Here is a 14,551-nt window from a genome sequence, read left to right on the forward strand (position 1 = left end):
ATAAAGGTTCCAAAACATGCCATAGAAGAACAAGTTTGGGTTCCCTATAAAAATTGTAAAGAACCTCCAAATATTGAGAAGCTTCTACAATTAAAAGAATGGTTCAGTGAAAAATCTAACCTTTTATTTACCCTAGAGGTAGTCAATGAGCCAATGCATGTTTGTTATTGTCAAAATTTTACTCAAATGATTACAGGACAGCTGACAGCCATTAGATCATTTTAAACAATAGGTGTTATGCCAAATTCTGACCCAATTTACAGAAAAAAGACATTTATTGACAAAAAAGAATTGGGTGTCTATAGACTACTAATGTTTCTTAGCAATGTTAGCCTTATAGGTCTAGTGCTAAACTAAAAAAGCTGAATTAGGACACCAAACATGTCTTGGTCGATAGACCCCATCTGGATGAGTGCAAAATTTTAGATTTTTGTTTCAACCTATGCAAACCAAGAACCATTTAAGAACCGTTTTTAAGAGCCTATGTATCACTATCCCAGACTACAATAACTTTTTCAAATGTCTCTGATGACGTGACCACATCTGTGGGCCTATTCCTTTGTAGCACATAATAATAACCATTAATGTGCTCAAAATATTTCACAAAATAGCAGTTGTATTATTCTGTATATTTCTCTATATGTGTCCTAGTGTGCACATGCTGAAGTATGATGCAGGCTGCTGCAGGCCGCTATTATCATCATCATAATAAGGCACTGTAGAAGATGTGAATGGTCACAGAACACTGGGAGCTAAGCTAAGACTATTATTTAGTAATGCTGGCACCAGAGGCTCCATTGGGTACCCTAACTCCCCTCTCAGCCCTCAGAGACCACCTAAGGGGCTCTTGCTCTGTCACTTTCTTATATAAGTCTGGAGCTGTTTCTCTCTAAACATGTGCATGAGGCTGGAGGCAGGACCATATGGTGCTCTCTGCATAGCAGCAGCTTTCAGCCTCAAACCTAGAGCTTCTGCTCTGCTGCTGCTGTCCTTCTCAATAAAAGCAGCTGCCCAGTATGGTGGCAGAACAGCTACAGCTACAGGGACAGTGCTGATACTTTCTCCAGTGCGGGCCCTATAGCAGTGGTTCCACATTTCCCCAGCGGTGGATACCGCAAGTGGGTGTTACTGGAGTGCCGAGCTTATGACAGATCACTTTGAAACCATTGTGTGTGCCTACACTGTGAGAAATTGGCCTTGCTAGGCTGAAATCATGGCTGTGTAGGAGAGTGCTGTAGGTGTTGATTGAGAACTACTAGCTTACCTGGGCTGAGTTTTGAATTCTCTCTCTCTCCCTCTATCTGTCTTTGTATCTCTCTCCTTCTCTCTCGCTCTCTCTGACAGGCCTCAGCTTGGTCCAGTTAATAATTCATACAGTTGTTGCTTCGTTTTTCTTTTGTTACAGTATGATAATGCTCTTGTTGGAGAGATGTTTTTTTACCTGTTTTCCATGGCTCATCTCCTTCTGACATCAAAGTGATGGCCCCCTGGGTTGTCCTGAAGCCAGCCAAACACTTGTCTTAGGTGTATTCTTTGCATGGCACAATTCAAAACAGAATTTTTCACAGGAAACACATAGTACAATAACTGTTCTCACTGTGCGCAAGTTTAACCAGTAACAGCTTCATTTTTAAGAAAATTGGGCTTCTGAACCAGCTTAAATTATTCAAAGAGATTCTGCAATCCATGTGCAATCACGAACTCAGCAGCAAATGAACTGCATTACTTACTCATACAAAACTTTCGAAAGGTATAATGAATTATTTGCTATAATTAAACTCATTCACTCTCATACAGTATATTTCACCAGGATGCATCTACTCCAATCAGATTCAAAACAGGTATGATTGTTAATAATTTTTTGGACTTCATGCAAATGAAGAAAAGCTGAACACACTCCATTTTCTCTTAGATGAACCATCCACAGCATTGCACACAATCTAGCCTGTGCAAATTCTGACAAATTTGCTATCATGGGATCATGATGCCTATTCTTCAAATGAAAGTTTTATTAAGTAAAAATGGGCAATTATCCTAGTGGCTACACCAGATAATTCCCTCTCAAAATAGGCCACGGTTTGAAAGCTGACTTCATGGGAAATAGGCATTTAAATAAAACATTTAAAATCACAGCACACTATTTTAATTGTGCTGTGTTTTCTTCCTCCTGGCCTTTCCTCATTTAGAACCTGCTGGGGCTGCGATGCTAGCCGCTAGGTGCCAATGTGCAGAGTTAAGCCTTTTTCCTTCAGAAGAATATGTGTGCTTCTGTACTAATTCAATGCAACATTAAGCACAACTGATCAAAGATCTGTGAAGACGTGATTTTTGTCATGATGACGTGTTTGCCTTTGTATTTACAGAGCTGCTGTTTTTTGCTCTTATATATCAATGCACTAGAAACACATACATAAACCACACTACGTAACAAACCACAAGGACACATGTAGAGGAGCTAGGAAGCGACCACACTCAACTCTTTCCAGTGTTTCCTAAGAGGATGGCAAGAAAAGAAATTGAACAACAAAAGCCTGCTTCTTTTAAGTGAGCACAAAGAGCAAGAAATGTTCCATATTCAGCACTTGGCCTCATTTTTGCTTTAATATAAAATATCTCTCCATTAATGAGATTCTAAAATCTGTTTGGTGTCATGCACACATAGGTTCAAAAGGCTGCATGGTGTTCCTTGCTCTTAAGTGACAGTATGAAGATATTAGTAAAAAAAAAAAAACAAGCAAAGAATGTGAACCAATGTTTCATTTGATTAATGTTGTGTGTTCACACAGCAATGAGGATCTCAGCATTACTCAATAAGAGCTGTACCATAAAATATTGAACTGTACTCGAATCAATTCTTATGAACTATAAAATAGAAAGCTCTATTCTAAAATTGGTTGAGCCATGTTTGAAGCTGTAAATACTGAAAGTTCATTTATTATATTCTGTATTAAGGTGACAAGTTATTAAAAACCATTGAGCTGTTTATAGAAAGAAATCAATGATTTTCTTATGCTGCTTACAGGCCCTCACAAAGACATGGCTGGGCACCAACGTCTAGTCAAAGACTCAAAGCTTGAATACAGGCATATACATTCCACTGCTGTGCTTTCTTAACACTGTGCTCAGCACGGCCCCCCCAAGTGGCAGGGCGCCTGAAATCTTTTCTCTTTTTCCTCCCTTATGGGTGGTGTTGGTTGTTTGACAAACACAGTTCACTGTTTACAAACTACACCAAACTACATTATTTAGTGGCAGAATCGCATATTTGAATTGTTATTAATTATAAATTAAGTTGTGTTGAGAAATTTTGCACTAGATCATTGCTTTGTGTTGTGCTTAACAACATCTCTTAACCTTTGGTAAAATCAACGTATGTGCAACCTCCTGTGACTTATACCAGCAATAGAGTATGAGATAATAACACTAAAGTGTCTCAAGCTGAAAGCGATTGGCGTAGATCATCACAGCTGTGATGATATTCATGGTAACACACAACCTCAAATGTCCTATTGGTTTTGTGCAACAGTTGTGTAAAATAAAGAAAACAGTAAAGCAAAGAAGCATGTATTGAACATGCTATAATACTGGAAATTCTTTTCACAAAAAGTAGTCATGGATAGAATCATAAAGGTAGAGTCATGAAACTGCAATATCAAGTTAAGCTCAGATTTTTTCAGTTGTTTTTTTTCCAGACAGTCTGTAAATCATTTCACAGCCCATCTTGTTTGCTGAATTATATACAATACCAGCTTGTTTAGTTGGTGCTGACCCAAAAGTTAAATTTTGAGCAGTGATAGGTTCAGAATTTGATGCTGAAGCAGAAAATTGGTAAAGGTAAGCTGCAGCTTAAAGCAAGTTGGTCCTTAGAAAAAACATGCTGTTCTGGACTGACATTTCCTCCCTGTCTGCCTAAAATTGTGATCCAAATCTATATACAAAATCTATGTCCAACCAATATTCAGTGTATCAAATCTCCTGTCATTTCAGCCACATACCTTGTGTGTCTCACAGCTAATAAAGAATTGAACCTGTGATGAGTTCCTTGGTGTGAGCAACCTCAGAGTGGAGGCTGAGGTGGTGCATTAACATATCTGGGACAAATTTAAACCGTTTGAGTGGGAGAGCTGCAGCAAGGCTTCACTGCTTTCTATTTGCATGAGCAGGCAGAGAATTTGGCTAGATGAAAAAAGAAAAAATACCACTTACCATGCACACTTCTATCCTTTTTTGAACTTATTTGGGAAACTCCTTTCTGAATTCAGGTTGAAGAATACTTGGGGTGACTGACTGCATGCTGTTATGCTACCTAACAGATTGCAAACGTGAACAGATGAGTCTTAATTGCTTACTTGCATGTAGGCTTGTTTCATTACTGTCAGATCTGAAAGCAGATACATTTCTATTCAGCTTATGCCTGTGAGCAAAGTAACTTCCATTAACCGACAGCACGAGTCATCCCCCGGACGAATCCGGACTTCACTGCTCAGGGGCACGTTGACAAAAATCATCCACTGGAACTGAGCCAGTCACAAGCAACCCATCGCCAGTGACCACTTTCCCTGACCACTGTGTTAGCCCTGCAAACTGTTCTTTCTTCAAGATCAGTGACTTCACCTTGAGGGTGGATATGGACTGACGTCGAATTTAATGGTTTTATTATTGATGAAAGCTTATTTATTAGTGAGAACTTTTTTCTGTTTCTGAGAGTAATTCAATTTAAGATGAATAATTCAATCATTTCAATAATTATTCACCTGTATGGAGATCAGTAAAAACAAAATACTACGAATTGTTTACATTTTCTTGAAGAAATCACAAAACTAAAAAATCTCAACTTAACATTTCGTACGAAAAGCACATTTTCATGGCCTACATCGTTCTGCAGAGGTGCTCACGCCAGAAGTGCCAGCTTAGCATTTTCCAACGTCTTCAAAAACACTGCGAGAGCGCTGCTGTTGGGTTCCGCACATTTCATCTCCATCCCCTCGGTCAGGATCTTCTTTCTAGTGGCAAAAAGACAATAAAATACAACTCGCAGAGTGTTTGTAATGTCAGTCTAGTGGAATATAAGGTCCTTCTCCCACTACGTCAGTCAAATCTTTTATGTCCCACATGCGTTAATTGTTTTCCCACCCGTATTCCGACAGACTCCACCCTTAGCGCGCGTGTTAGCTAATTGTTCAGATGTCCAGTCAACACGCTGTTCGGCAACAGGAGCGCACGGAGGAAGAGCACGTGAACTCGAGATACAGTCTCAGCTTCAGCTGCGCTCATTTTAACCAATCCGAGATCTAACTAGCCAATACCAGCACAAAAGGCGGGTCTTGTCGGAAAACGGGTGTGAAAAACAACTCTACGCTCACGCATTGTGCATCTTGCCGAGTTTGCTACAGACGCAACCAGTAGTTGCTGCTGAGTGGTGGCGCATCTGGGCTGCAGAATTCAGCGTTTTCTTTTTTTCCCTTTGTATTTTGGTCAAGGAAACCGCGGGAATTCTACGTGAAAGAATAAAATAGATGGCTGAAAATAACTGCGACTTCAGCATACACAGATGTGCGCCTCGTTATCCTTCGCAGCTGGCATCAGTCTAGACATGCAAACGGGTGAACGACTTTAAATGTGAGTAGAAAATGTTGCAGAACTCTGCATGAAGCCCTCCTGCATGAAGCTTCTCCCTACAGGAATATTCTGGTCAGGAATGAACAGACTCCACCTTCCATGTTTTGCAAACATACCATACATTATGTTATGATTGTTATTGTTACTATCGTTATTATTGTTGTTGCTATTGTTTATCTATCTATCTATCTATCTATCTATCTATCTATCTATCTATCTATCTATCTATCAGTCTCTCTCTCTCCCTCTATATATATATATATAATGGTATTTTAAGATTATTGACATATTGTGCTCACTGATATTTATAGACTTGATGAATGCATATTTGGGATCCTCCTTGAGCGCCCTGTTGCCTGTCTTCCACACACTTTACATAACATTTTAAACTACAGCCACAGGATTGCACTTACATTCTGCAAGATTGCACTGCATGTACAGTCTCCTTTCTGCCCAGAGGCTTACCCTTTATACATAAATGTGGCTCTGAATTTCTTTGAACTGAGAGGATTTTTGATGTCCTCATGTGACTTGTGAGGCTTCTGGCTGTGATGATAGCTGAAGAAAAGACCAACAGGTGCAGAGCGTCTGTAAAACATGCAGGGTGCTGCACACGTCACCTGACCGTTAGGTGACTGGGTATCATCCAGGATGAAAAAGGAGGAGTCAACTTATAAGAGGCTGATTTCTCAGATTCAGAAGCTCAAACATCAACTAAAATGGAAATTTAGTTTTATTTATTATTTTCATTAGCCCTGTAGTTTAGTATAAAGACTAGGCTTAATCCCTCTCCTGAAACCAGAGTCCTTTGCAGCTTTACTCTTATTTACTCGTGATTTGGGTGATGCAGAACTGATGGCCTCAGTTTAGTGGAAAGTAAGAATGTTCTCCATATTTTATGTTTGCTCCAAGTGTTTAAACACGGTCCCTGTCATCACTCTGTTTGTAGTGTGATGAAAGACCCTCAGTGAACTAAACGGACATCAGGATCTCCATCTTCTTCCATCTTACACTTGATTTTGCTTTGGACTCCAGAGCTTTTTGTAATTATTATCATTATGTTCTGTAAGCCTTGATATGCACTTTCTAAAGTAAACTGTGAGGCAGGAAGACACCTTTTGAAACCTAACCTTAAAACATTAACTGAAAACCTAGTGCTTTGCTCTTTATCCTTAACAAGACGTTCTGACACTGGCCAAGGCTTGGTGGTGTTATAATACGAGTCAGAATACGGCCTTTACTGTTTTTCTTATTGAATTATACGTGCTGCTGGAGAGGTTCTTCCAAGCCTCATTTAAATAATGCCAGTGTTACATTATAATACAAGTCAGAAGCTGGCCTTGGCTTTTCTTTCTTTTGGATTACATGTGCAAATGGAGAGGTGCTTCCAAGCCTCCAAACCTTTTTGGATATTAGCTTCTTTCATCTCATTCTTTTTTTATTCACTTTTTAAAGAGTGCATTTTAACTTTGCTGGACGAATTGAGTTAAAAGTTTCCTTCATCTTTGGGGCTTGTAGAATTGAAAGTTTATCTTAGTTGAAGGAGAATAAATTACCTGACCTGACCTGTACAAATGCTTTACATGACTTTTCTGCAGGTTTTTCTCTTAGATGTGGGTGTTTATAATACAGGCTATTGGACAGTAGCAGGTACATATTTCTGCAATGCTGCATCAAAGAAATATAAATGCAGTATAGACTAAAGAAGCTCTTGTAGTTCTTGCTCAAGTGCAGTTTGAGCATGTTCTTGTTCAAAACTCGCTGGTCTGCTCATCATTGAACTGGTTAAGGCAGCGAGAGGCCTTTTAATTAAAGAGTTTCAAATCTGATATGCATGCCTGGCATGATTAATTTAGTAGATTCTTGAGGGTGTAAGTGAAAATGTTTTGAGGCTTGTCAAAGATGTAAAGTGAAAGTAATTGGAGTCAGTCGTAGGGAGATGTTTATAGATTTCAGACATATATTCTGACCTAGATTCCCAGTGTCTGCCTTCCATATCTTTATTGTCAAGCTTGTGAAGTCGGTAAAGCAGGAACAGGTTGCAGAGAAGTAAACTCAACAAAATAGACAAACAAGCAAGCAAATAAAAAAGCAACTCAAAACACTGTTTGTCGACATTTGTCTCTCTCTGTATTGACTGTGTGGTTTGCTCATTAACTTCTTAACCTCGAAGAACCTGTCCCTTCCTCACACTCATACCTATTAGCATTAGCATTGTGCAAGCTGCAAGCATAAATCATTACACACTTGCCACACTGACTTATCCTATGTTTTCTGTCACTATATCAGTAGCACACCATGGTTCTTCAAGCTAGATCTATAGTTGGGGCTATAAATGTCAAAACTATAATAATGCAGCTTTCTGATGGTGACTCAATGGTGTGTACAATAGTATGTTAGTACTAAGCTTACATTAACATATATTTTACTCTGTGTGTTGACATTTTATGGTGACTCTTTCAGTAAAGAGCCCTGACGTAGAGCTGCCATCACTTTCGTAGATTTTTAACAGCTGAATGAAACCTACTTTGTCTACCGCTTATACATTCTAGCCAGACTTCCAGAAATTGAACTCACCCACGTTCAATCAGAACATGATTGGTTGATTCCACTGTCACATCTCAAGTATACTGGTAATTAACCTATGTGTAAGGCCTTACTTGGCTACATCTACTTTGCTTGGGTATAGCTACCTACGTGCTGTGGGATAAATCGAATTGAACATTTTTTTGTTTTAAGATCTTACTCTTAGATTTTCAAGAAGAAATAGCAAAAATATGCAATAAAAGTGTTATAGAGTGTTTACATACATGTATTATGATCCTATTAGATACAAATGAATGGAAGATTCCAGACCTGTTTGAAGAAATCAAGGTTCCTTACTGCACTATATGATATAATGTCTCTATAAATTGGTCAAAAGTGCTTTGCATAGCTAAGAACTGTAGTAGTGTTGCCATTCTGAATTTTGTCGATAGTGTAGATAGAACAGTGAATGCCTCTAAGATTAACAAATGATAAATAGGCCCAGGTTTCAGGGGTTAAATATGAAAGCTGCACAGTGGATCTGGCTGTGTGTGGTCAGTCTCAGGTGGCCAGAATTATTTGGCCTCTAACAAGGACAATGTGGCCCAGTGGTGCTTCAAAGTGGTAAGTGTCCAACTTTGTCCGGCTTGGGTCAGTTCCTCTGGCTAAAGGTCCCTGCTCCCTTGAAGATGTCAACTGCCACACTAAATGAGAAACACCTCTGTCCCCAGTCCAAAAACCATATAATGCGCATTGAGTTACACAACCACTGCCTCAGTGTGGCTAAACAAGGGAGGATGTAGAAGAGAGAGTTAAGTACCTGGACAGATGTTCCAGGGCCAACATGAAGCTCAGATCCTTGCTGACATTTACACAATTGTTGCTGCCTTTAGATAAGTATCATAGCACTCTCTAGGGAAAGATGTGTCAGCCTTGGAAGATTCACAATCTATAAATATTGTATTTGCGTGCTTTAAATATTTATCTTTGGAGATAAATATTTGCACTGCTTGCACTGCAAAATGAGATGGATTTCTAGTGGAATGTGGTGCCCCGAAATACAGTATTGTAAAAATGTGGCAGGGCAGGCAATAACATGTTTAAAACTATGCTCTTAAAAACAAAGGTTATTATATGTTACTTGGCTTGGATCTTTTCATTTGTGTAGCGCATTTACATTATCTGAAGGTTTTTTAAACTTATACTTGAGGACACTTTTAGAAATGGTTAAGATAACATAATGACAGGAATACAATGAAATAGCAATTATTCATTCACTTTAGTTTTTTTCCTTTAAATGTTACCATTTTATCATTTTATAAAGTAGAACTGCCCAAAATATGACCAGCAAGTGTATTGGGGCCACAAAATAGAAAGTTACCCTAACCTTAACATTAAGGCACTAATCATCTGCCTAATAGAGAACACCGTTGGGCATTTTGACTAAAAACCTGCCTTTTAGGTTTCTTCAGATGGATTTGAGTTGGGTCATTTACTTATTCCCTTGTACCAATCAGAATTAAAGCAAATCTTTCATTTTTCATGGCTCCGTTCCACAGCCACACCCCACACAATTCATAGCCCATTTAGTAGTGAGCTAAAAATGCCAGGCACAATAAACAAAGAAAATTGACTTTTAAGTTTTTTTTTGTTGCCTAGTCTACAAATGCTCACATCACTTCAATGATTTATTGCCACTAAGCCACAGTCATAAACTTTGGCAAAAGCTAACGTTGATTGGCCAAATTCAACTCACCACCAACACCAAATATCAAACTTACTAGGGCACCTAGGTAAACCTAACTTCACCTCTGTAGTCCAATATCTGCTAGAAAATAAAAGCTTAAGAAAAGAAAAACAGCCTGCTACCATTGACTTGTTTGTATTAGTTATACCGCTATGAACCACTGTGCAGTCTGAACAGTTTTCTAGCTTTTTTATTCAATTTGAAACATGATTAAATATTTTTGCATGTTTTTAGATCACTGGGCCTCATTCACCAATATTCAGAGTTTTTTTCTTAAAACTGCTCTTGAGAAAGGTCCTAAGAAAAAGTCTGTCAGATTCATGAAGTGTTCTTAAACCACAGAAATGTTTATCTTTATCTTTATGCTCTTGAGTGTGCACAGATTCTGTTTTTACCTAAGAACGAATCTCAGATAATGAAACATTGGTGAATGTCAGAATCATCGTAAAAATGTGAATAAGGTTTTGAGAAGAAATTTCTTCTTAAGAACGGCTTCTGAATGAAGCCTATTGAGATGAGTTTTAGTATTCACAGTTGATTTGCTGGCCTCTTTAAACGTAATTTACTCATGTGACATAGTGCTTGATCTTTAAGAGGAATAATGTCATTGTCCTCTGGAGTCACATCTGCACTTGCACTCCTGAGCCTCACTTGCTGTGTACAAATCTGATATGCGTTGTCAGGGAGTTTTGCTCTACCCATTTATTAATGGCTCTGCTTTTCTTGATCAGCCTCCTGTTGTCTCCTGCACATTCCAGGATGAGCAGAGCTGGCGGGCAGAAAGAGCCTGCAGCCTAAAAATAATAAATAATGAAATAATAAAATCAAAAGCTCTGAACTTGGAGATGAGACAGTTGTGTGTGGGACGGCTTGGTGAGCAGGCAGCTTTGACAGTGCTCTGAGGCATCTGGGAAAAGCATCGCAGCTCCATAGAGCCTTTCAGAGTGTGTGTTTATGTGTGTGTGTGAGCATGGGGACGAGTGGAGCCTGCTGGGATGGGAGTACAATGGGGACAATAATTTGTTATGTGAGTACATGAGCTTCAGCTGGCAGTAGATGGTCTCGTCCGCAGCATGTACAGTTATAGTCTATCTGAGTCAGAATGATTCATGGTGAAGGGCTCATCACTTTGTCATAGATTCAAGATCCAGTGGCTAGAACAAAGGTCACATCAGCAGATGAGAAGATGGCATTAACGTGATTTTCATGCCTTATGGCATGTGAAATGCTGCTCCAATCCAGAATGGCCTTGAGTGTTCTCAAAGATGTATAGCTGTATTTGGGAATGTATGTGTGTGTGTGTATGTGTGTGTGTATGTGGGTGTGTGTGTGTGTGTGTGTGTGTGTGTGTGTGTGTGTGTGTGTGTGTGTGTGTGTGTGTGTGTGTCTTTGTGCGCGCTTATGTGTGTTATTTCAGGCTATTTCAGGCCAAAATGTCCTGACTTTATAGAAAAATGAGAGAAAAACTCGATTAACCTGTGGTGTCATGACCAGCAGAGGGTTAGGGCTAGGTTTAAGGCTAGGTGTAAAATCTTTATATTACATAAACCTGTAGATATTTACATATATATGCATATACTGTACTGTGCAAAAATTAGAGACCCCATTGCATTTATTCAATTCTCCAGTAAAAATGACTAAATACCTTGTAAAAAGTACAAAGTATCAATTTTTCACTGTTAGGAAAAAAGCATAAACCATATATTTGAGAGAAAATTACACAGACGCCTCAACAATTAAATATAATATCTAATTGTTCAGCATTTAGTCTGTCTACTCTTTGTTTTTATCACTACTTGCATTCTTTACTGGATACTTCAATTTTTCAAAAGAAATTCATGTGGATGTTTTTTCATGCCTCAGTTCAGTCTTAGATGTTGCATTTTTTTGCTTCTGATGATTCAAGTAACCTCAAACACATTCAATTATTTTGAGGCCTGAACTCTGGGGTGGTCAGTCCATTGTTTCGAGAACATCAGCAGCTTTTTTGCTTGATTTGCAAATGTTTTTCTGCTCATTGACAGCTACACATTCTTTAAGACAGTAATTTTTCTTAGAGTGGAAGGACAGGCCCACATGTGAAATTTTTTGAAATTTGAAGCAAGAGTGGAGCTTGATTTTCTCCTTAGAGATCATTTAAATATATATATTTTTAACCTTAGTTGGAACAATCGCTTTTCATCATAATTTTCTTTTGATTTTACCATTCAATATGTAAGTGGATTGTCTTGTGTTTAATCTCCTCAGAAATATCTTGGAAAAATAAAATAACTTGTTTTTAATGGTTGTTTTGACTGGGAATTACATATATATGAACTGATCCTTATAAAGAAAGACTATAAAAGATATCTAAACACTTCTTGCCCATTGTATTCACTGTCTGAAATGTCTTTAAGAAATGAAAGTTCAGGAGAACTCCTGAAGTCAAGACAAGATTTGGAAGACCACGAAAAACCTCTGAAAAAATGCTCATAGACTGGCCATGTATGCAAAGCAAACCCCCACATCACTGCCCAACACCTGCCACATGGAAGGGTCATTAGAAAGTAACCGTGACTGTTACAAAAGTTAATGTCTGAAGCATACAAAGCAACATGTAGATAAAGCAAAGGCATTTTGGAATGACATTCTGTGGACTGATTAAACAAAAATGTAACGCTAATCCTACAATTACGAAAGATATGTTTAGAAGCGAAAGGAGCAGCATTTGAAGAAAATTACACCTTGCCAGCTATTAAGCATGGGGGTGGATCTATTATGCTTTGAGGCTGTGTGTCAGGCAGGGGCACAGGGATACAGGGAAGAAGGCTTCTACTAAATGTTGCACAGCCAGTGAATAAACTGAAGATGGAAAAAGGTTATATATTACAACAAGACAATGTCCCAAAACATACATTTCAAAAGTGAAAATCTGTGGATAAATCTGAAACATGGTGTGCATACAAAAACTTTTTATTTCTGTTTTTATTTCTGAAGTGGTCTGCAGGGAAAAGTAGGGAGAAAAAAAATGCTTGCTGGCTGGTTTGTCAGCAAATAAATGATAATTGACCACTAAAATGTGCATTAAAGGGGTAGAGGTCAATGTTAGGAGTGGCTCTGTGTGTGTGTATGTGAGATACTGCGCTGCAGGGCAGAGGTCTGTTGTCTGGCACACATCTCCACAGCTGCACATGGATTATCCTGATGCTGGAAGACTGAGCAGAGATTCTGAGAGTAAATCTGCCATCCCGGCTCAAAATAGCAATCGTGGACATGCAGCGAGGAAAGTCAAGGTTCAATAAGGACTGTATTATGTACTGCCATGTCATTTTCATCTGTGCTGGTGTCCAGCTGTAAGGTTTTTTTCTATTTGGGGGGGTTTGGGTCAAAGCAGTGCACTGAAAAATGACAGGCTCATCTTGATTCTGTTGAGACAAGAAGGAATCGCTTGGCTGGGTACCAAGAAGAGGTGCTTGTCAGAGGCCAGGGCATGGGCATGTAATATTCAAAAAGTGATATAACCATTTAATCTGGTCTTATATTTGTGAATCTGGTGATAACAACTTTACAGTCCTCTTGGAAAGGGAAGCTAAAGGGATGGGATTCAGGAATGGCAGGGTAAAGAAGGTCATATAGCAACAGCACTGGTTCAACAGACCAGAAGACACATAACACATTTTTTACATACTTCCATAGGCATGGACATGCATGCATTATGGTTCATGCCAGTGCTAGTTAAGCAGATTCAGGATTCCATTTCTCAGTCCTATAACTTAATCAGTTTAGAGAGTGAAATTAATTATGACATTCATTTATCTGTTTACTTGACAGATTGTGGTATCGTGTGCATACAGATTGTGGTATTGTGTGCATGTAAAATGAATACACCTTTTCAGTCAGGAGAAAATGTTGCACCGATGTTAGTGATGCAGATATGGGGAAAACTCCAAATCTCTAAAATTGCAGAACTTTGATTTTACAGACTAATTAAATGGCCTATTGCAGTATTAACATTAATAGTTTTTCAGATCTGATTTACTAAATAAGCCTCAGAAAATTACACAGAAGAAAATACAGTCTTAGTTCTAACTCCAGGAACCATTCATTAAACTGTATTACAAGAGCTTCTTTAAAAAAAGCCTAGTGCCAAGAACAACTGGCCTATCACAGTCAATACTAGAGCTTTTGAAGTTCCAAAATATGCTGTATTCTTTGATCACTGCATATCTTTATTCATTGCATGATACAAGTTCCTTCTTTCACTCTTTTCACTCTTTTCATTCTTAGACAGACGCCTGAGACTCCTGCAGCCATGCGTTCATGCAGCCCTCCAGGCTCTGTAGTCTTCATTCTCATCATTAGCAGGTAAGGAACTATGAAAAGCTGTTCTGACCTTTTCTGCTTAAACATGCACTCATCATGGTTAGTATGTATTGTGTCCTACAAAATTGTTGCTATCCTTCTGAGATCTTGGATTTGTGGACTTAAATCATGGGACTGACTATCACAAAAACTTGATTCTTTTGCCAGTATATCATTTTTTGTGTGTATGGGTTTGGAGGTATGTTTAGAGTCATTGTCATACTGTTAGATCCTTCCACATCTTTAGTCTTTAGTCTTTTGATCGGATATTTAATAGAGCATGTTCTGCATAATCACTAGAAAATTATTAGGATATGT

The 14,551-nt window shown here is 38.6% G+C and overlaps 1 protein-coding gene across 2 annotated transcripts in view; it reads left to right on the forward strand.

Moving 5' to 3' along the window:
- Positions 1–5,221: 5,221 nt before the first annotated feature.
- gabrz (gamma-aminobutyric acid type A receptor subunit zeta) overlaps positions 5,222–14,551 on the forward strand; it is a 39,263-nt gene continuing 29,933 nt past the window's right edge. Inside the window, exons 1-2 of one of the 2 annotated variants that reach the window (XM_017695957.2) lie at positions 5,222–5,619; positions 14,163–14,236. In XM_017695957.2, coding sequence (XP_017551446.1) covers positions 14,184–14,236 — 53 coding nt within the window. In that variant the 5' untranslated portion in view covers positions 5,222–5,619; positions 14,163–14,183. Of the gene's footprint in view, positions 5,620–14,158; positions 14,237–14,551 lie in introns of both variants that reach the window. The other variant, XM_017695956.2, reaches the window with a different exon arrangement.

This window comes from Pygocentrus nattereri, chromosome 13 (genome assembly GCF_015220715.1).
Source record: "Pygocentrus nattereri isolate fPygNat1 chromosome 13, fPygNat1.pri, whole genome shotgun sequence".
NCBI lineage: Eukaryota > Metazoa > Chordata > Actinopteri > Characiformes > Serrasalmidae > Pygocentrus > Pygocentrus nattereri.